Source organism: Phasianus colchicus, chromosome 20, assembly GCF_987193195.1.
Source record: "Phasianus colchicus chromosome 20, bPhaCol1.hap1.1, whole genome shotgun sequence".
Taxonomy (NCBI): Eukaryota; Metazoa; Chordata; class Aves; order Galliformes; family Phasianidae; genus Phasianus; species Phasianus colchicus.
Window position 1 is genome coordinate 4,531,044 of NC_143455.1, and position 23,530 is coordinate 4,554,573.

Below are 23,530 nucleotides of genomic sequence, written 5' to 3' on the forward strand. Positions count from 1 at the left end.
AGCCAGGACACGATGCCCAGTGCTGGGATTGCCACCTCTGCACGAGGCCACCGAGCCCTGAGGACTGGCAGACGATCCCTGGGCTTCTGCAGGGCACAGAGCAACACCTGAATGCTACAGCAGGCTGTGCAGAAAGTGCCTTTGATTAAGGGCTGCAAGGATGCTGCCCACACACTGGGAAGCCTGAGCATCCTCCTGTCACAGCCTTACAGCTGCACGTAGGGCTGCTCCATAGGACCATGGCTCCTCCAGGCAGAAAAAAAAAAATGAGTCTTTTTCAGTGTTTTCTAAGGACACAGTTCCTTCTTTAAAATTAGTTGTTTTTTGTCTGGAGCCCAATGTGTGGCACCCAAATGCAAGGAGGGGGGGGATAAAACTGCAGGTCTATTAAAAATGATGAAAGACACCTTGACAGTGTCCCTTTAATGTAATTAAAAGCCTAGTTAAAGGCACGCCAAATGTTTACTAATTAAATGAGCGCTTCATTCTGTACACATAATGAAAAAAATGTAATTGTGATACTTTTAACAAATCCAGGGCTTTTAAAGAAATAATTACTTGACCAAAATGAGCTGCTAAATCAAACCATCCTCTACCTGCTGTTACTTTTCTTCTTCTAATAGAATCGTAAAGGTTGGAAAAGAGCTCTAAGATCATCCAGACCAACCATTCTCCTGCCACCAGAACTGCCTACACCCTCTGGACTCATCACAGTGCTTGGATACCTTTGGGATGGTGACTCCAGCACCACCTCTCTGGGCAGCATGTGCCAGTGCACAATATGGCTCTATGTGGCTTTTTCAAGAGCACAGTGCCACTAATTCAAACTGACAGCAACCCAAACCGAATGCTGGTGAAGGCATGGTGGTGGCTGAGCATCTGCAGGCTCCTCATTGCCAGCTCACAGGGCCCTCTGCTAGCAGATGGAGAGTCTGATGGCATGTGCTGATAATGGATTAGGATGCTCATCTTTGATCTTGACTTTCTCCTCGTTAGCTGATTTCTGGAGGGCCGCTGCAGGGAGGTGTTACAAGAGATTTATTAACAAGATGAACTGCAACACTGGGAAAAGCTGCTTCTGCAAAATGCATGTATAGATATAAATCCACCCCCTGCCTGAATGCACTCAGCACCTTTCCCCCACAGGAAGCTCGAACAGATTTGCCCACTTCATCTCTTTGGACTGATGGAATTTCATTGGTGCAGCCATCCAATGGTGTCTGAAATACATTCATGTGCCAACAGGGGCAAATGTAAGCAAAATCAAGGCATCCAGGGCAGAAGGAGCTGCAGGTAGGAGGGAGTCCCAAAGCACAGGACATGCAGCACCTCCAAAAAGAGCCCAGTAAGGCCAAGGATTATTCTAGCACCCATGAATTTTAGGAAGCTGTCTGAAAGGCCAGCATCTCTCCTCAGGAGCTGGGATGGAGGCACAGAGCTGAGCTCCATGAGCTGCATCTCCTCTCCCCCTCTGCATGGCACGAGGTAATGCTGTAGGAGTGAGTGATGCTGCAGGGTGACAGCCTGAGCCCATCTTTCAGGCCCACACCGTCAGGATCCTCCCAAGGAAACGCTTTTCTCAGCAGCTCAAAGCACCACATCTAAAACAATCAACAGCCTGCTGCATATTTAATCTTATGCTTCACTACAAGCTGAATAAATTGGCTTTCCTCTTAATCAACAGCAGCACACAGCATCACTGTGCCAGGCTCCCAGCACTGCCACATGAGCTGCAGACCCACAACCTATTCTCCTCCACCAGCACGTGGGGCATTTACAACAAACAAGGCCCCAGGTGGAGGGAGGACAGCAGTGGGGGCAGCTCCTATGTCTGCCTGCAGACCTGAGGATGATCAATGGCTCAGCCTCCGAGCAGCAATTCATCTCAGCTGGCTGCGTGCTGCTTCAGAGCTGGGATGCAGCACAGCCACCACTTAGCCTGGCCAATTTCCTGTGCTGATGTTTCACCCACGGCCCCGGCAGGAGGGACTCATTAATTACAGAGGCTGGAATTGTCTTGCTGCTAGATAAGGGGGGAGGCAAACACTGGTCAGCAGCCATACATGCCTAGCAGTGCAATATCCTGGCAGAAATCATGGCTACCAAATGGCCCTGGGAGGGCACAGCAGGGCAGTGGCACACACATACACACACACATAATCACACACACATCCCACCTCACTGCTCAGAGCCTTGCAGCCGAATCCTCAGCTCTACAGAAGTTGCTACAGAGAAGGAAAAAGAAAAAGCAATCAATAATAATGAAACATCGTCAGCTCCCAGCCCAAACTTTTTTTTTTTTAATGCATTTCAAGAATCTGCTGGCTGCCCTGAGTTACAAGGCAGGCTGCTGGGCAAAGAGCTGAGCCGTGCTGCATGGAATTGAAAGGCAGTTGCTGGCAGCGAGGAGCACAAAAAGGCACCTCCCAGGGTACTCAGGGAAGCATTGGACATCCCAGAGAGGAATATGCTGGTTGGGTATGAGCTCTGAGATGGCAGCACTGAAGATGTGCACACGAGACAAGCTGGGAGCAATGACTCCAGCAGCAGCTCCACGTGGGATGCCATTATCACAGGCACATAACTTTACTTTGTTGAAGTTTTCTAGGAAGGGGTTTATTGACAGCAGAAAATCAAGTATTTCACAGCAATGCTTTGTGGTAGAAAGCACTGAGCAATCCCTACATCTAAGTACTATTGACATTTTAAGTCTTTAATTCCACCAGAGACAAAACAACTTCATTTGAGAGTTCACGGATGACCTAAGAACACCATCATTCTTACTGAACACAGCCTCTCATTAGAATATTGACCATCAAACTGCACTTCCAGCTGCTCAGGATACAGCAGGGTGCTCCAATGCAGCCTAAGCCTGCAGGGTGACTAGGTCCCCATGAGCATCACAGTGCTCTCTTCAGTTGCTGGCCCCTAAAGCCCAGCAAACCCCTCCATCAATGACAGCACAACATGACTCTCCCTCACCTCATTTTGTTCTCCACAAATGCTTTGAGCACAATGCTCCCAGGGCTGCAGGCTTCAGGTCCCCATCCCTGGTGTTCTGTTTGTTTACTGCAGAACATCAGAAGTATTTTTATTGCCAAGCAAACTTTTAAATCCAATCGCTTTCTGCATGAAATGAAGCTCAGTGTGCATAATGCCCTCTCCTTCCCCTGCAGTCATTTTTTGTGCATGTATCAAATCACAGCAGCGCAGCCATACACCGACTGCTGAGCAGCCGCAGGGCACCCAGCCCTGTCCTCTGCCACCGACTGGGAAAGGGCAGCGCCTTGCCAACACATCTGAGAATTTGCAGAATTAGGCTCTCAAAAAGTATAATCATTATAATTACACATAAATGTCATTGAGCTCTGCCTGTGATTGCAGCTCAATTTCGCTCCGCATTGAGGTAAGGGCAGCATGTGAATGTGAGCACTGCAATGTTTGAAGTTTCACTCATGTTGTGTTTTCTCCAGAAAGTCCAACTACAGCACAAGTACATGCTGGGCCACCAGTGCACAGGGAAAAAGCACCTTACAGCACCCGATGCAGGGGTTGTTCCCACCCTGCAGCAAGCTGAATGCAGAAATGCATCAGAAGAGTGGTCATTTATATTCTGTACAAGTATTTTATAGGAATATGCATAGTGGGAATGAAGTTAATTTATAAGCGTAGCCTGCAGATTTTAGATCAGAGTTACAGAGAAATTAGCAGCAAGGGAAAATGCTGAGCCTTCACAGCTGTCCTCCACCTGCACCGTGCTCCATCCATCACGCTGCTCAAGCAGGGCAGAGGTGCCCTGGCAGCTTGTGATGCCATTCACCTCCTCCTCCCTCGTAGCACTGTGCTCAGCCCCAAGTGAGCGTGACACAGAGCAGTGGGCACACACAGCTGCTGGGAAGGTGTGAAACAAGCAGCAAGTCAGCGACTGCTCAGCATTCAGCTGCAGGCTGGGGTCACATCATTGCACACCACCTCATCTCCAGACCACAGGGCCAACCAGCATCTGCTTGTAAAACTGTATCTTTTTCATTTAAAGTAATAATAACCAGCAATTAGACACTTACTTTGATTGGAAAACATACAGTCGTGTCTATTCACGGGTTCAGTTGAAGGACTGTCTGCACTGCTATAAAAGAAACATTTTCTTTCCCTCCTACAATCACTCAGCACTGAACCAAACACCCTGTACCACTGCTGTACCTCTGCAAGCATGAAACAAACAATGATGTATGATGAGGAGGCTCATTTAAACAAGCTGTTATCTGTGTAATTACTTTTTTTTTTTTTAAGTAAAGACTAATAACGATAACAAACTGTGCAGGTCAGGCTTTACTGCAAGATGAGTGGTTCCAGCAATGAGCAGTCACCATTGCATTTAGTAAAGTTGCTTAATTGAAGCTAATTTCACTAAGTGACCTTAACGAATAGCTATTTCCCTTCAAGATGACAGAATGATTGATGCTTCATTTAAGGCACAAACCTTCTATTTTTTTCCCCCCTTCATGACTCAACTTTGAAGCACAAACTCCTGAATGTCCTTTTATCCAAAGACTCAAAGGGCTGTGTGTGGTGACAGCCGACCTAAGAGGTGCTTTTCTATTTGCACACACAAAGGATATTACAGTCAGCAACTGAATACAGATTCTCTCTGTCTGAAAGCAGCACTCTGAGGCTGCCCAGCCTTCATGCCATGGGGCCACAGTGGAGTCTGAAGAACCTGCAATGGAGAAATAGAATAGTCTGCTTTCACTCAGTACACTCAAAATTAGCATTATCATTAAGATAATGGTTGTAAAAACTTGTTCTCAACTCACGTATCACCAAGTCTAAACTCAAAGACATCTCTAAAGAGAAACTGCAACCATTAGACTTCTGCACAATGTCCTTATGTAACTAGGATCACTTGGAGGAGGACATCACCAGTTATGGTGATTCTATTCTGCCTCGTTTTCTGTTTTACTGGCCATCAGCAAACAACTAAATGCTGCTCTAGAAAGCCTCAGCAACTTTCTCTGTGCATGGCACACTTCTCACACCCAGCCCAGCTCCCAGGAAACCTCAGCAGCATTACTTACTGGTGTCAAGGGAACCAGGCTCCTGAAGTTAACTACAGGAGTTAAAGCAAGTGAGATTTTCCCAATTAGGTCAGCAGACACAAGGCCCCAGATTTATAGTTCTCTGCACTAATTTTCCATGGAACTTAACCAGCAAACTCCACCAGAGTTCTTTCCAGTGGTATCTAAATTGGCCACAACAGAGAACAACACCAGATGAAGGCATCTTGACTTGAACAGGCACACAATCACAGAACCATAGGGTGGTTGGAGCTGGAAGGGACCCTAAAGGCCATCTGGTGCCACCCCTGCACTGAGCAGGGACACCCACAGCTCCATCAGTGCTCACAGCCCATCCCTGACCTCGGCTGTCTGCAGGGATGGGGACAACACAGGAGGGCCTTTACTACCACAGGGACCTCAGGAGAAGTTATGATTTTCTTCCCCTCAAATAACCCCCTCCTAATTTAGCTGTATCAGCAGAAGTTTTATTATAAACATCATATTCAGAAAGAGCTATTTATAAATGCTTCTCTTCCTTATCTCAACATTCTTATGTAGATTGTACCAAATGAAATGAACACAACAGAAATAAAAGCACATTGCTTAGTTACAAACAAGGGCTAAAGCTGCAGAAGTTCTCTTTGCATACATTCATATTATATCAGAAGGAAAACCAACTGACAAGACAGAAACGTGGATCTGCTTATATGATATGCATGAAAGACTAATTCATAGCAGCATCTCTGGCACTCAGATGTCAGGAATATCAGTTTTAATTTCCTCTTAGCATTTGTTTGAAGAACTTGGATGTGATATGTCCGGATATTAAACCTCAATAGTAACATAAAAGGATAAGAAAAAAGATTTTTCAAATAAACTCAAGCAAATTAATATATAATTTCACTTATAAAGATAAAATCCCTAACATTAAACCAAACTATGATACCATAAAAAACAGCAGAAGCCCTTTTTTCCTCCCAAATCCCAATGAAATGAACAGTAAGCTCCCAACTCACATAAATGTGGAATTGTTCAAAAGCCAAGGAGGTAAAATGAATGGGGACCATCAGGGCTGGTAAATACTGATAGGAAGATTAAGAGTTGGAATGTTGACAGCTGCCAGCACTGCCATTCTTTAGACTGCTATGCCAAGCATTCTAACCATTATGTACAGCTGTGTGGATTTTTTTTATTACCCAACAAATCACAGAAATAAGTGAAGAAACAATCATGTGTCATGGCTTGATCAACTGCAAACCTTTCCTTAAGATCAAAAGTTTAAAAGTTATACAGTTAACAGCAAATATATATATTGACATACATTTATCTCTCTCAATTTCTTGTAAAACTTGTCACAGAGCAATAATACTTCAGTGACCCAAACAGCTTTATGACATTCTCTGTCATGAAGTCAGACCAAACAGAACAGGGAAAGGGAAACAAAGAGAAACCTGATTTACAGAAGTACCACATGTGCACAAAACCCAATTCATCAGTATCCCTGATTGCCAGCCTCAAAAGGCTTGCTGAAACCACACCAGATTGCTGTTTTTCCTGAATTTCTAATAAAATGTTGATATAATTCTTATGCCACAGATGAACAATGCAGATTCATTAAAACAGATCGATTTTAGGAGTAAACTCACGAGAGCTGTTATCCAGCTAAAATGAAGCAGTGTTCACTTTCAGTTACTCATTACTACAAGACCCAGAAATGACTCTCCCTCCCATGCACTGTAAGACAAAGTTGTTTCCTGCGAGCTTTGCCTTCTCTCGTTCATCTGTGTGGGGAAAACAAGTCTCACAAACAATCAGAGAGGAAAGTAAGTGCCTGCATCTTTAAGAAGATTCTTTATCCCTTTTATATTTGAGAGAAAAATACAGATATGTAGCAACAAGAGAACCGTAATCACTGCCAGCATCCTACCATCTATACATTTTATGGTGCTCTGTCTACAAACAGCATACTTCACATTACAGGATAACAGGGGTGGATAAGAGCATTTGAGTGCTGCTACTCGCTTTTCGTAATTGAATACCAAACTCCTTCTCAGTTTGCCTGACAAATTGGAATGGCTTCAATAACCCCTCACTCAATGTGTACCCTCACCTCATTCTTCCACATCATCCATTTACATCTCCTGGAAATACACAAAGGTTTTCCTGGCTGTCCTCAGATTTCTTTGCTTGCCAGTTGTTCAGGTGCCTTCTAATCCTCCCACTAACAAGTTACTAAACTTACAGCAAGAAAACCTAGAGTGAATTTTAAATCTCCATACACCTCTAAAATAATCTTTCTCTGCTGTCACATTATGCACGAGGACAGCTGTGCTTCATGGGAGTAGTGTTTTATATGCTCTGCAAGAACAGAAGTGACAGCAAATGTCACAGGAGACACCATACTCCCTCACCAAGTTTAACCTTGGGCACACCTATGTCTGTATGACACGCAGGAGCTACTAATGCATACTCCAAGTCAATATTTTTACTTGTCTTTGAAAATATGACAAGACATTTGCATTCTGACTGTGCATGAAAAGCTTAGGAAATGGTACTTTTCTAAGAATAGTTACATGGAGTGTCTAAAAAACTCCCACCTCGCTCAGTGTTGTTTATCTGCTCTCAGCTGCATCTTGTTTATCTGCTAGATGGAAACAAAACTGCAAGTACAACAATGTCACGCAGACAGCTAAAAGCAAGGTGGGATGTACTTGCTGAGTACAGGAGATCACCATCTACAATTGTTCCAGATTAAAATTTAGTTGCCATGCCATTCAGCTTGTTTTCACATTTGGCAGAATGAGATTACAGTACAGTCTTCCCTAAATATACTGAAGGAAACAGCTGACATCAATCTTCTCAGGTATTTTTAGACCGTGCAGTAGAATAAACACCACAAGATGATTCTTACAGATCACATTCTGACTCCAACTGCACTTTTAAGACATATCTTTGAGAACACTCCCATCACTGAAGCTTTCATCATGATCTGTGAACTGAAAAGAACTGTTGGGATGACTGGGAGGGAAGCCTTGTAGCCCTTCATGTAGCATTACCCTGAGAAGGTGACAGCAGCTGCCCCACTGCAGCTCTACTCTGGGAGATGCTGGATGAAAGGCTGGTTTTGTGTCCTGGAGGTGACTAAGTAAAGCAAATTGTTCCACACAAGGATTTGAGAACTTTCAGGTAAAAGAATAAGGCAACATTTCCTGCAGAAATATTCCTGCATATCTAATTGTTGAAAAAAAAAAAAAAAAAAAATCAATGATGTGAATTGATTGCTCGGTTTTACAGACGTGTTCTGCAATACATCATAGAAGTACTGGTCATTCAGTGGGAGAATTTAAGTGTTTGCAGAACTAGGATATAGGTAAAATAATTTAGGGAGAGAAAGAAGAAACTAATTCTGTAGTGGATGACAGTGAAATTAGGCAATCACACATTCAGGAAGATATGGCTCAGAACAAAATTGTTCAATACATCGATCTCTATTTCCTTCCATTTCTAACACAGGATTTTTAAGAACACGCATACCACGCTCAGTTGATTAAAGCAAGGAAAAAGCCTTTCAGACTCAGCATTTTCTCCTCCTGTATTTCATGTTCAGTTTGAGGGATGGTGATTTATAGTAGCTTCCTCCATCGTAATCTCTTCAACCTGATCCTTCCACCTTCTTGCATCACTTGTCAATAAATGTGCTTGTGCTCTTCCTTGTAGGTGTGGGATATTGAGATCAAATGCTGCTGTAGTCAGAGCCACGGGCAAGTAATGCTGCTGCCTTCCACTCCACTGCAAAGAAGGTAATTGTCCCAAAGAAACCAACAACCACCATGATCAGGAGCTGCCACTGCAGAAGGAAGTAGTTGCTGTAGAAATATGCAACTGCAGCACAAATGGACTGATAGGGAAAAAAAAAAGTGAAAGATTTTAAGTGGAGATATCCACTCCAGCACTGCTGCACAGGGTTGTTGAGCTGGTAATACACACAGTTTAGCATGCATCTTTAAGTATGCTTCTTTCAAAGATACAGCAATCAAACTTCATCATACCACAGCATATGTCTCTACATGATATACAACAGATTTAGTTTTTACTTATTTAAATAGTGTTCACTACAGAAAATGAACACATTTGAAAGCATTTGAAGCATGGCAAGCACAGTTCTCCTCTATTTCAAAGCATTTTGTCTAGAAACAATGCAGCCAAGGCTTTAGGACAAAATCCAGAAAACCTATTTTCAGTTTTCCAGCATCACAAACTATTTTCTACCAAAACATAGCTAGAAACTTGGACAACCACTCCTGCTCACTTGCAGTGCATCCTTTTTAAGGGTAAAAATTTCATTAAAGCTTTACAAAGAATATTCCCACACTTATACATTCATAAGGTTACGTGATGTAATACCTGAACAAACTTAAAGATGGCAAAGGCAGGAGCACTGTCTTCAGAATACAGGAATCCTAAAATGCTGAGGAGTTGGGTATTGAAGCAGCTGTCTCCCAGGCCCAACAGAAAGCTGCAGAATATGGCCACCTCTTTGCTGAAGGAAAAATTCAATCAAATGTAAGAATCACTCATTCAAGCAGCTCACTGACTAATGCATGAACCTATGAACTACTTTTGACAGATTTACTTGGAAATGGAGTAGGGAAGAAAGTTACCAAACTTTAAATTTCATTGGAGAAGAAGTGGGAACACTTGGCTGGCAAAAAGTATAATTTCATCAGATTTTAATTCCTTGAATGCTAAGGCTCTGTTAGTATTACCAGCAGTCAATTCTACAATGAATTAGAACTGCTAAAATCTCATTTTGATGCCTGGAGTCATAAAGCCCACACAGCAGTGATCAAAAGCCAAGACACATACAGTGAATTCAACAGAGCAGCAGGAATATGAGGAAAAGACCAATTCATTCAGAAAAATACTCCTATTAAAAAAATAGTCCCATGTACAGGCACAAAAGCTAATCACTGCAGCTCAGCAGCTGTGCCTGCACAAACTGACCACATTACTTTCACACAAATTAGCACAAATACACCCCCAAAACAGGTTGCAGTGAAAAGAATGCTCCCTATATTCTTCCCCTAACTAACAGACTTTGGACTTGGATAAGGAGCATTCAAAGATGTATAGTGTAAAATTGGTGCTCTAAGCTATACTAAAAATGAGCCCAATTTCCTGACAGCAAGTACAACAGTTGTTGTTTACAACTGTAAGAGTTATGTTCTCAAACAGTATAATTGCTACCAAATATCCTCATGCTTTTTATTCTTACACCATTTAAGTCCCTAAATTGAGTACGTACCAGAAAAGCTGTTTCAATGAGTTTTCTATGAGAGGTACAAGCTGTTTTATATGCATCTTGAGTTATAACAGCCAGACTGAAGAGCTTACATACCTCGGAATCATGTAAGCAACATCATCTGTTCCTTCCATAGGAGCAACAGGGGCATTGCTTGGCATGTTGACAAAAATTAAATAAAAGGCAATGAAGTGGACAATGATGCCTAGCATCACAATGGGGTTCCTGCCAAAGCGACTCTTCTTGCTCAGTAAACCAAAGATTCCTCCACCTGTAGGAACGGAAAAGATGGGAGATTTACATCAGAAACAAAGATACAAAGAACAGGATTGAATTCAAAGTAACGAAAATTAAAAATAGACTGAAAATATAGGTTGTAAATACCCCTGTGTTTAACAGCTGAAGCCCTGACAGACAAGAAAGCAGCCCTAAAGTGTCTGCAAGCTCTGCCACACCAGCTCTCCTGGTGACAGAACCTCTGGGTTGCCAGAGGTGTCCAAGACATGCAGGCACATTTCTCAGGTGGATGCTGATGAAGGCACTTAGTCTTTTCACAAGGTGTCGTGCCAGGACTTCTGTTTCCTCCTCACAACACTATGAAGTGAGGAGGGATGATGTTCTGCCTAGCTTTGTTGATTGCAAAAACGTGCCTCTCTGTGAATCCAAGTTGCTCATCAGCAAATATTTCCTTTTGACTCACCTAAAATTTCTCCAACACCAATAAAAATCCCAGAGAGACCAATAAGGCTTTTCTCTTCACTGCCAAATCTATTCACAGCACCAATGCATGTTCCATACACTCCAGAAAAGAATGTTAATTCCAAACCTTTGAAGGAAAGCAAACAAGATTGACAAATGAGGGCTTTCTTCATAAGCTTTGCAATGGTTTTTATCTAAATGTTTTTCCCTCAAGTAACTTTCAAATACATATTTTAAAGAGGTAAGTGTAACAGAAGCAAACAAGAGGAGTTTTAAGCTATATAATCATTATACTTTTCTATGTTAGCTCATGGAAGCAATGTAAAAAAAAAACATGCCACATAATTAGCATCAGATGCACTAAGGCTCAGTACTGCTGCTGTTGACACAATTCCTATAAACAGTTTGTATTTCTGCTTCTCCAAGAACTTTGGAATTTCATTCTGTGAAATAGCACTTAATAACTGAGGAAATGAAACAATTTCACTTTAAGATTTTTTTCCCCCAGATTATAGCATTTCTGAGAAAGATCCCTGCACCCCCAAATCCCACACAAGAGGAGTTCTTAGCTCAACTGCTCCTTTCCCCATAGATGCATAATGAAAGCAGAGCAAGAACAACTACTTGTTAGAAATCTTTCTTTCTACTGCTGATACTGAAAGGTGACACATTTAAGTCCAAAATAAGGAACTATTAATCTGAAAAAATCACAGTGTCTTAATAGCAATTCTATTTACAAGAACCCAAGTGTAATGCTTAAAGAAAAACAGAAAATAGAACTCTCATTCCCCTCCTCTGTCTTTTGCTATTGCAAAAACACAGCATGCCATACATTGGTCTACCAGCAGCAGACTGCCTAATGCTGTATGCGACCTGCAGAGCCTCAAAAAGGAACGAGCTCTCAACAGTCTGATTAATCAAACCATACATTTTGGAAGTAAAAGCTTGTGCCAGTCCTACGGGACTTCCTATTTTCCCATGAAGTGGCAATATGAACCAGGAGCCACCAGATGGCAGCAGGCAGTTCTGCCAAGCTGGACTGATTCTTTTCTACATAACCTTCCATACCAATTTCAAATTTCATCACACAAGACCCCGTTCTCTTGCCTGGTTATCTTGTTTCACATTCCTGTTGCACTGAACATCTACAAGGAATTCAAGTTTTTTCATGTGGGTTAACATAAAAACCGAAGCCAAATAAGTAGAAAAAACCCTCAACAATCCTCTAAGATTTTGAACCTTTTTATAGCCTTTTTGTGGAATAACTGCTTTCATATATGGTAAAAATAAATGCACTTTCATTCTGCAGCTCATACTTCGGTCTAACAATGGCAGATCAGGCTCAACTGAAGTTAGTGAAGAGAGTTCCTGCCACAATAAATACCAATGGCAAAAATAGTAAAAAAAAAATGGTTTAATTTGTACCCAGTAGAACCAAGACTAACTGAAGACTATTAGTAATGCCCTATACCTCATTATAAGCCTAACAGAGGCAATAATGGAAATGTCACCTGCAAAAAATTTAACTGAACTGTAGTTGCACTAGACATAATCCACAACCTACCGACAGTGTAATGCCTGCTACATACATTTTGCCTAAATCTCAATTTGGGTGACCCCAAAGTGGACTGAACAGCATATTATTACGTCCAATAGTGTCAGAGTTAGGTACACCTCTCCTCCCACATAGGAACACTTTCCAGAACGTGGAATAATTCATTCAAAGGCACCTGAAATATTCAAGTTCTGTTTGCAGAGACACACAAATCACAACTCTGTGGTCACTGTTTAAAACTCCAAACGATGCCCAACAGTGCTGCACAATCACACACTGTGCTTGCTTCATACCTGTGTAGGCTGTTGTAACACTGAGGAGCAGAATCTCTTTCGTGAAGCTTAGCTTTATAGATCTCTCTGGAAAGACAAAAAGGAGATGAATATAACTTCCACTAACACTACTAAGAGCACCTGCAATTTCTCTGCTCTCTGCTTAAACCAAAAATAAGTTGAAGTTATTTCAACTGTGACTTTCTTGCAATAAGAAAATTATAGAGTGCTAAGCACACAGACCTTCATTTGCACTTTAAAAAAACAATTTGATCTCAAATCTTTTTGTAAGAAATGCAAGGATGGAAATATTAAAGAGGGAGATGTGCAGTTTTCTATCAGCAATTTATTCTTTGTTGTATTTTTGTACTCACTGTTCATGGTGATTAACTCCTCTAAGAACATTTTGTCCATGAAGATGTCCATGATCTTAAAACAAGCAGTCACTGATAGACCATATCAAACTCTGAGGGAACTAGTCAGTTCAGTTCAAAAACATTGATTTAAAGTGTTACCACCTGGTGACAAAAAGTAATATGCAGCTTCTCCTTTATTCTGTTTTTTTTTTTGTTGTTGTTTTAAAAACTGGAGAAGCCAATTTAACTTTCATTCACTAGCTTTCCCTAGGGGTGACCTGTTGTTTTTGAGCTTGTCTGTATAAGGAATGCATTGTAAAGTAGCTTGGATATCAAACTCAAATTTCTCCTGCACTATACTTAGCACAGAGGTGATGTCTGTTACACTTTCTTTGCTTGCAGACAGACTTTGGTTGTATGATACCACCATGGGAGAAACACTCTAAAGTTCAGCCAGTCACCTCACACCAGTTACACATCAACAGCAATCTGTCCACAACTTCAGCATTTCCAAGCTTTTCCATTTGCAAACCTTGTTTATGCATGACTCAAAGTCACGAATGTTCACACAGAGAACTCAGTTCCTATCAGGCTCAAACCTCATCAGTCCCACATCAATACATGAACTGTCATCTCTAGTCTGAAAATCATTGCCAGCCTCTTTCCCCAAAGGCCAGACCTGAATTTCTGTTTTCAAATGCAGTAACTGAAATGCATTCTTAACCTATTTATCTGCAAATTTTTGTTTGTTGAGTGATTTGTACATTTTCACATATCAGCAGAACCACGGAGAGCTGGAAAGGATTTGTCAGGATTTTTTGAAGCAACTTGTATGTTCAACAGTACTTACTGAAGGCATCCACTGCTCTCATCAGTTTGTTTTGTGCAGACCTGGGTAAATAAATGACTTAGTCAAAAAAGAAAATTAATAACCACTTTATATCATTGCACTGAAGGCAGATGAGTTCATTCTTCAAAGTGTCTGTACATTTTTTTTTTAGGTCTGTATTATGTACTGAAATATGCTAACGCATTGTTAAGTGTTTGAGACTCTAAACTACTGACCACAAAATGCATTTGGCTTTCTGAGCCAGTGAACACCATTTAAAATTTAACCTAAGAGACTTCCTTCTGAGCAAATTTAGAAATGGTTAGCATTGAACATTTTCAGTAGCACACACTTGTTGACATTTTTCTAATGTTATTTTAATAAAACAAAAATATATAATATGATGCTTCAAGCAAAACTGTGCTGTGTCTGCCTACCTATACACTTCTAATGTACTCAGAAGTTGCATCTAAACATTTTGAAACTATATGATAAATATACTAGTATGAAAATATAACTTAGAAAAAGGATGGGAATAATTTCTGCTCATTCCAGCCCTTAACCTGGACTGATTAGGCAAAGAAAGACTACAAAAGCCAGATGCACATTTAACAATCAGTGGAGAAAAAGAGGTAAGTGGTATCTTTCCAAAGGCACTTACTCATTAATGGAAAAACTTGATGTGCATTACCTCAATCCATCCTTGAAAACGTCATATGCAGAACATTAATTGATTCTCACTTGTTCAGATACAGACACTTTTCTATCAAAAGTGTACATTCTACAGGTTGTTCATAATGTTCAGGCTTCCAGTTCAGAGGGGAAAGTGAAACTGACACTCCATTAAGAAGCAGGGACACATAAGTATATGTGACAATAAATTATTATTGCAAGCACTTACGAGCTGTCCCCAAGGATTTCATTAGTAGAATCTTCCTCCCCTGGAGCTTTTGTGTCCTCTTGTTTCCTAATCAGAAAGAACAGAACTGTGCCCACAAGACTGATAACAGTCAGGGCAATGAAGACAGTTCTGCGATCGCTCTCTGGAAAAACAAATTAAAGTCATAACAAGACATGTAAAAGCAATTCAAAGTCAGCTACCTTCAAAGAACTAATACAAGCATAATTCAGAGCAGTGTTTGAAATGCTTACTGATTTTCTACGTTACCTTGCATGTGGAACAAAACGAACACACTTACTGGTAGATTCCTATCTCATTTTCACGATGCCAATAAAACATTGGCATACTAAAGAATGTTACTTGCATTTCCTGCCATGCAAAGACTATGACCAGGGAGGAGCCAGTTAGCAATGAAAGTGCATAAATTATTAGCAGGAAAAAAAATACATGTTTCAAGGGATGTATAATTCAGAACAGACATAGGAAGCTACCCCAAATGCCCGCAGATATCTAAGAACTTGTTCTTTACCAGATATTAGCACTGTAACATCAGTTATTAGAATTGTATACTACAAAGGCCTTAACAGCATTGATACCTCAGTAACTGAGGCAGCATACAGTGTGTTACTGGAGGAAGGTAATTGGTTCCCTCTGCACCAGCTCTGGTGCACCACCCAACTTGTCTGACAAAGGAAACTCTGCAGTACCAAAGTTATTCCTATTTGCAAATTAGGCAGAGAAAAAAAAAAAAAGCTGAAACTGCTAACAGTTGTGATTGAACCAGTGAACAAACACAAAGACATTGCCTATGCTTGTATTTAATGGACTTTTGCTTAAAGGCAAACAGTAAATTGTTCTATCTCAATTAAAAATAACCTGTGCATGATTATGGATCAAGAAGAAAATGTGCCTCATCTTGAAATGCCTGTAATACAGACAGTAAAAAGGAGAAACTAATTTTCAATTGCTATCAGAGCTTCTAATACTAACATCTAGCTTTTAAAAAAGAAAAGTCTCAAAACATTTCAACAGTGTTTTCCATTTAAAAATGCAAGTAGTCATAACAGCAGAACTCCCTCGTTCTATTTAATGGCTGCATTCTGTGGTTATGAAATTTAGAAGGTACAGAACTTCAAGGCCTCCATGAGAGAATGTGGGAGCTGACTTTTAAAAATTAACCTGTGCTGTGCTACCAAGCCCAGGTCTATGGAGAACCTGAGAGACAATGCATTTAACAGAGGCATGAAGTGGAACAGAGGGAGCACTCCTGAAGCCTGATAATTACCATTTAGATGTCAATGCCTTATTCCTGAATGACTATGCTAGAAAGTGGCACCCGTATATTTCTGTTACCATCTTGCCACAAACAAGTAACACCCACCTGATATGTAAGTTTTTCCTTGCCAAGCAAAGTATATATACAGGTTTCCAAAAAACAAGCTGTAAACAAAAAGAACAGCACAGGTGAACTTTTCATGGTAGGATTAAGATCACAGCACCACAGTAACACAATTCTATGCAAAACCAGTACTGCACAATTGTGAAAGAATAAGAAAGCAGCCATTCCCCATGCAAACTGTTTATTCTGCAAACAAAGGAGAGTATTTTTTGCCCTAATGCTGGCTATTTCTTCTTAGGAATCAACACAGAACAAGATAATAACAAATGAACTTAAACAACATTTCTTATCTCTCTCACTGTTTTTGGAAGGGTGTAGCTTAGAAAGATGATGCATGTATAGAAATGAATTTGTAGTACTCCCCTAGAAGAGTCATGTGTCTTGTCTGAAATATTAGTTCAGCAATACTGAACTGGCTGTTAACAGGTTGGGGAAATTCTGTTTCTACATACAGTTCCCTGAAATACATCAGCTCAGAATGAATGGTGACTCAAAACAGCCTTAGAGTGAAATTTCCTCATCTCAACTCATACATTCTACTCACTATAAAACACGCAATTACTTGAGTTTGTGGAAATCAGGACTTTGCTACACCAAGACGTTAATTAATCCCAAAACACGAAACACAAGCAGCACACCACTGTTTCACACTGCTGTTCCATTAATGCAGCACTCTGTCTCCACACAGCATCAGCAATGCCATTTAGAGCAAGCTCATCAGCCTACCACCGTGACTCATCCCCCACATTATTTCTCAATATCCAGAAGCACTGTATTAGCAGCATAAGAGGTATCTGCCTTCAGGATACATTTGTGGTCCTACTATCAGTGAATTTGATCTCTTTTCAGTCTTGCTGACATTATCCAACTCCAAACCCTCCAGCAGGAGGGAATTCCAAAAGGTTTTCACCCATCATATGAAAAAAGCAGTTCACCTGTTCCAAACTAATCTTTCCCTAGTTTCAACACATTACCTGAGCTCTAGTACAGCAGTTCTTGCTAACAGTTCCACATTCTGCTCAACTGCCACCTTCCTGTTCTCCTAGCCCATGAGTAAAACACTCCTCATTTTACTTCCTCTCAAAACTGTCCCAGTCTTTTTTATTCTCTCTTCAAATCAACAGCTCCGTTTTCATGCATGTTTCCATCATCTTTTCCTCCAGCAAAGTTCCAGAGCAAGTAGAGGCCCAGCACTGAAGTTAAACACGGCTCTTGGGCAGAGGTGAGATGGATACATGGCAAGGCCATTCAGGGTCACGAGGGCTCATCAACATGCTCATGATACCAGTGCAAAACAGCTCTCGAAGACCAAGATATTTGCTGAATGCTCCTTGAACTAATATGTATCTTTTTAGCACGTCAAGAGCAAAGACTTGCCATAGGAAACTTTCATTCACTGTCTTATAATGCACAACAGCTTTAGAAGTTTTGCTCCAAACTCTCCACTTCATTGACTGCAAAATACCAGAAACAAACAAACAAACAAACAAACAAACAAACAAACAAACAAACAAACAAACAAACAAAAATCTGCTTACTCTCAAAAGGCCTCACATAAGCAAAGATCTCTGGCAAGATACCCTCATCTCCATTGCCGACCCTTAAATGAGGTCTGGGAAGGGATGGACCCTGGCTCCACCCCTTCTGCTCACTCAGCTCCACTGCATGCACCTGAGCTCCCCTGGATTGGCCTTGCCTTCTCACCAGGTGCTCTATCACTGCTTCAAGTTGTGACTTGCATTTCCACTACTACAACTAAAAAGCTATTACTTAAAGCTTACCTGGACTGCAAGAGTGCCCAAAATACTCCACTGTTCCTTCCAATGGTGTTTTCATCAGAATTTATAGTCAAGCAATTTCCCTGTGCCGTCCATAGTACTGAAATGTGCAAAAGATATTAGTCAGGAAACAAAAAGTACATTCAAATAGAGCAAAGAACAGTGAGCAGAATAAGAGCAATGCTTACCTGCAGCTGCAATGCCAATAAAAACAGAAGCAGTATAGAAACTCCACGTAGAAGGTTGGATAAAAACTGCAATGTATAAGCTAGAATAGAACAAATAGATCTGTTTATTGAACATAAAACAAAGTGGAACGTGCTCTTTAAGAAATAGCTATCTTACTTAGCTTCTCCTATGTCATCCACTCTCAACCAAGGCACCATGCAATACAGTTCAGGTTATGTAAAAAAAAAAGGTAAGCTTTTTACTCCACCAAGAATGTAGACTTTGTTTATGTAGTCAACAACCTGAGACCACAACATGAACTCAACAGTCAGCAAAATCTGAAAATGATGAGAAAAAAACCACAGTTTCCAGTAGGCTTGAAGTGCCCTGAAGTCACCTACTGATACATGTAGCAGCTCAGCATGGTGCTCTCCATAGCCAGTACAATTTTGTATTTGGTGCTGCACTTCCATGTGAAAAAAAGATATTTCAAAGAAATCAAAAATAATACTTACCTATAAAATATGCCACTAATAAACATGGAGAGTTGAGGTCCTACTAGTGCAACCACTGAAGGTGAGATAAGGTTTGATGCTGAGAAAACTCCATAAATAATGGACATACTACATAAATAAACAACAAAGATAGTAAAGTACTTAAAATAAAACACAGGTTACAAATTCAGATTGTTTAAGAAGACTGCTCAGTTGATTCCAAAGTATAAAAATATATGTAAGCAACTGCCTCATTTTTATATTCAAACATTTCCTTCCTTTGTGTTGTTAACTGCCTCCAACCATTTTACTCCATACAGAAACACTCAAGTGTAGTGTATCTTGCACTGCTGAATCAAGTCCCAAGCCACTGCAGGCCAACACATCTTCTAATTTATGACAGGGTTTTGTCAAACTGTGCCTTAACAAGTTTCTCTATTTTGTGCCTACTACTTCTGAAGGACAATGTACCAAAACCACTTTCATCTATTAGTGAGCTTTTTATCTTCTGTCAAATGCACCGTAAAAACTGTATAGATATATTTTGTGGTAGCTGTATTTTTAGTTTATGTTAAGACAGTAAACCTTTCAAAGCAGCAACTGGGTTTTCTTATATGACAGATCAATTTGGTTTACAAAAGCTCCCTGAGCATACTTGGTGTGTCTGGCCAAGTCAGTGCAATAAACATTCAGAGTGGTATTTTACAGCTGAAAACCTTGCTTCTCTTCTTGTCTTTCTGGTTGCTTCTTTCCCAACTATGTTGCAGTATTTCCTACAAGTTGATCCAAACCACCTATATACCACACAAAGGCACAGAAGCAGATGGGGCAAACAACCAAGGCCTTAGCAGTTTTTTGTCTTTTTAAAAAATTTCCACATTTTTTTAAATTTACTGAGATAAAAAGCTGAGAATGTGATGACTGGATGGCAGTTTTAGTTTTACAAAGAACATACACAAAACAATCACGTAGCTCAATTAGAAACAAGTAATTCAGGCTAGGACTGAATGTGAGAGCCATGATTTAAATTGCTTTAAGTATGCCATTAAATTGTGAAGCCAGCAGGGCACTAGAATCTCTTGAGAGTATATCTCTACCAGATGTAATTATAACTAGCTTCACCCTGCAAGGAGCAAAGTAGTAAGAAAATATGTGTGAGTTACCTTGTGTAGCCACTGCCATGAAAATCTGTGCTGTTTAAATTTGTAATAACTGTTTGCTGTGAGGAGAAATCATATGCAATATTGTTAGAACTTCTTCAAATCATTTGCAACAGATTGAAGTCAGTGCTAAACATCAAAAATTATCACTAATAGACTCTACTTAAAGCATTAATTACAGCTGACAATATCTCCACAATGAAGATGACGAAGATATTAGGCAGGGAAACATCTGTCTGAAGCAGTAATAAAGATTTGGGAATTATATCCTGATTTCACCAGAGATCTTACAGTATTTCACAGAACTTCTGTTTCACAAAACACTTCTCTTAGGTAGCTACATATTACTATCTTCATCTAAACAGCGGGGGAAAACAGGCTGAAGATTCACTGTATTCTTAATTTATCCAAACTTCAGCTTCAGCTGTACTCTAATTTCAGCTAAGAGTTTCCATCCTTTCAGTCTTTCCGTTAACAGCTTGTTCCTTTTTTTTCCCCTTGAATCAGCTTTAGTGATCATGAGACCATGTAATTAGCTGGATTGTCTGGCAGATCTGATTGAAAGTCACTTTTAATGACTTTAATGACAATACATTACATCACTGCATGATCACTAGGCCCAATTCAGTGAGGTGCTGCACATTCATTGCGTAGCAGAACTTAATCACTGCGCTGTATAATAATTTAACAACAACTGTTGTAAGCAATTATTTCTACGGTGTAGAGAAGGACATTTAGATGTTCGAACTCAGAAAGAATTCTTCTTAATGTGCAAGAACAGAGAAGCAAGATGTATGTTGACATAAGACTGATATCAAAAGTAATATCAACAACTAAGTTAGGGAAGGTGACTTGGCAGTTCTAGCAGCTGTGTGAGCCTGACTGCTTGTCAAGTGTCATCCTCACACTCCCCTTCAACGTCCAGTTTGTTAAAACAGAAAAATAGGTAGCGTTAGGAAAGAAACTCCAGGAGAAACTAGGGGCATGTTATCTAGGGGTTAACAATAACATTAGGCAAACATTTTGAAAGAGCTTATATACAGAAAACAGGAATGTGAAAGATACAATAAAAATAAATCGTTATATATGGAATGAAGCAAAACAGACATTGAAGTTCTAACATTTGATAGGATTACTTAATTTTCCACTGTCTAAACAATCAGAGTTACATACGTAGCTATGATACCTTAAGGAAATAAACTGATTAAGCATCCTGTTAACCAACTTAATCTAGTTAACGCTAAACCAAAAGAAAGGAGATAAAATGTCTAAAGCCACATTGCACATTAAAAATCTCACTACAGCAACTCACACATTAGACAAAGGACAAAAGAACTGTCACACAGCTGTGGAATGTTGTGATATGCACACCTACCGCAATATTTCCACATGTTTGGAAAGCAGTGAATATAAACATGAATGAGATTCCCAAAATAAGTACGTTGAAAAGTTTTTTTGAGTCAGGAGACATTTTGTGGGTTATTTTGCCAAGTTCTCAGCTTCAGTCTGGAAAAAAATCTATTTCCCTTTAAAAGTTTCCACTTAACTCCTGTTTAAAGAAATAAGAAGAAAAAAAAATAAAAAAACAACAACAACAAAAAATCCTTTAAAAATGACGATTTGTGAGAGCTACTTGTTAGCTGCTAGGATTTGTTTAAATAACATACAGCAAAGTCAGTAAATTGGAAGAATAAATAGATAGATACAAAAAGTAAAGATCAAAATTCTCTCTACCTTTTCCCATTAAGTTAAGAGAGCAGACAGCAGTATGTTACTTCTTCATGACATCTCATTCCACCCAAAGAAGCAGTTTTCCAAGCATCGAGATGGTTAATCAGCTGAGTTTCTTGCCATGGTTCTGGACTGGAATTCTGGTCAAAAGCCAGTAAATCACCTGACAAAGGACAGATGAGATATTCACACACACAAGTCATTTCCATGCATGCTGTACAGGAAATAAGGAACATTTCACAATACAGATCAGCTGACCCTGCCTAGAAAGCCCTCATGCACTATGGGAAATGCAGTTTTATCACTGTATGCTTTCTTTTTTGACTTGAAAGTGCAGACATCTGCTAATCCTTAAAATTGAAAACACTTATCTAAGAAAAATGTCTAATTAGTTGGATTCCTACATAGAAAAGGTCACTCTGGAGGGCAAATAATTCCTCAAAAAAGAAACTTTTCAGTATCACCAACACAGAAGTTCTGCTTGGTGCTTTTGCCTTATCTTAGTGACTCTGGAGAAGGAATGGTCTGTATAATCTTCCACTGCTTCCTCTCAAGAAACATTCACTTTTAGTAATGTTTCACTACCCTGCTTTACAGTGGTTTTCAGTAATACATTCAAGATTGATTCATATTTTTACTTTGAAGCCCTCTGTCAAACTGTCAGCAAAACTAACACAGGGTAACACACTGGTATGGACAGAATGGCTGCTTGTTACTGTCAGTACCTTGTCTATATTCTGTATCCCCTGAGTCAGGAGTGGCACATTCTGCCTAACCAGCCCCATGAACTGCCAGACAAAGAGGAACGGATGAGAATTCAGAACTTAAGAAAACGGCAAATCAAAAAGTTTTATTCTTTACTTGTGGAAGAAAGTCAGCTTGACCATGCAGAGGCTACTTTACAAAGATCAAACAGCAATATAAAGGCGTTGCTTTTAATGTCAGCAAAGCTCCCTTTCTATATTAAGTATTTAAAACTAGACTGAATTTTTAAATCCAATTTTTACTTTAAGGCATCGCTAAACAAACAGACCCCACGTTTCCCTGCCCACAGCCAGAGCCCCACTCACTGGTGTGTGGGGACCATTCTGCTGACAGCAGCTCACACTTAAGGGATTGCCTTTTAGGCAACTGAGGGACACAGGGAACCACCTCTGTCATTTTAAAGAAATCACTGTAAAGATACAGACTTTAAATTCCTCCTGAGTGAAAGCATATCAGCAGATGAATCAGAAAGCAATGAATTCAAACTCTTTGAGCAGCAAAAAAATAATAACATGCAAATCAATACAGACATGAAAGCCAATCCCAAGTTATTCGATTTCCTAAATCTTTTCCATACGAAACAACCTGTTGCCTCTGGGTTTGTATCCAACTCATCACTGACTGAGCTTCCTTTCTCAGCCTTTTTTTTCCCCCCTTCATACCAAAACACCTTTCTTCATTCCATTTAAAAACAGCTTACAGAACAGACAGGGTAGAAACATTCACCACAGCATCGAGGTAAGAATTAAGCACTGCGGCTGCGCCCAAGGCAGGGAAGCGACCGCGCAGCGCGGGGGCAGCACCGCCCCCCCTCCCTCTCCCCCCAGTGTCCGCCATTTTAGGCCACCTCCTCCCGCGCAGGGCTTTTCCTTCACAACGATTTTCTTTTTTTTTTCTCCACGCCGTAGGGTTTCCCGCTCCTCTGTCCCCTCCACTACAACGCCCAGCCCTCGACTTGTTTCTTTTTTTTTTTTTCGTTTACAACACGTTGTTTAAAATTTGCCTCGCCGATTACTTCCGGGTCACCTCAGATCCGCTTCAACGGTCACTTTTAAGCGCGCGCA

The 23,530-nt window shown here is 40.4% G+C and overlaps 1 protein-coding gene across 6 annotated transcripts; it reads right to left on the reverse strand.

The window, feature by feature from the left end:
* Positions 1-419: 419 nt before the first annotated feature.
* On the reverse strand, positions 420-23,481 carry MFSD11 (major facilitator superfamily domain containing 11). Of its 6 annotated transcripts, XR_016459080.1 has the most exons (17): positions 22,427-22,495; positions 21,705-21,864; positions 21,346-21,519; positions 19,974-20,029; positions 18,832-18,939; positions 18,337-18,416; positions 18,152-18,248; positions 16,353-16,411; positions 14,972-15,113; positions 14,092-14,132; positions 12,907-12,972; positions 11,060-11,185; positions 10,456-10,630; positions 9,462-9,597; positions 2,983-8,955; positions 2,178-2,225; positions 420-1,014 (listed from the first exon to the last, which is right to left on the reverse strand). XR_016459080.1 is itself a non-coding variant. In XM_090121921.1 (16 exons), the coding sequence occupies exons 4-16, from the start codon at positions 21,439-21,441 to the stop codon at positions 8,791-8,793; spliced, it is 1,347 nt and encodes a 448-aa protein (XP_089978047.1). In that variant the 5' UTR covers positions 21,442-21,519; positions 21,705-21,864; positions 22,427-22,489; positions 23,314-23,481; the 3' UTR covers positions 2,642-8,790. The 6 variants fall into 6 exon arrangements, 5 of the variants coding, with proteins under 5 accessions (XP_089978047.1, XP_089978046.1, XP_031454980.1 ...); XM_090121921.1 differs by lacking the exons at positions 420-1,014; positions 2,178-2,225 and adding an exon at positions 23,314-23,481 and having other exon boundaries at positions 2,642-8,955; positions 22,427-22,489; XM_090121920.1 differs by lacking the exons at positions 420-1,014; positions 2,178-2,225 and adding an exon at positions 23,167-23,481 and having other exon boundaries at positions 2,642-8,955; positions 22,427-22,489.
* Positions 23,482-23,530: the final 49 nt, after the last annotated feature.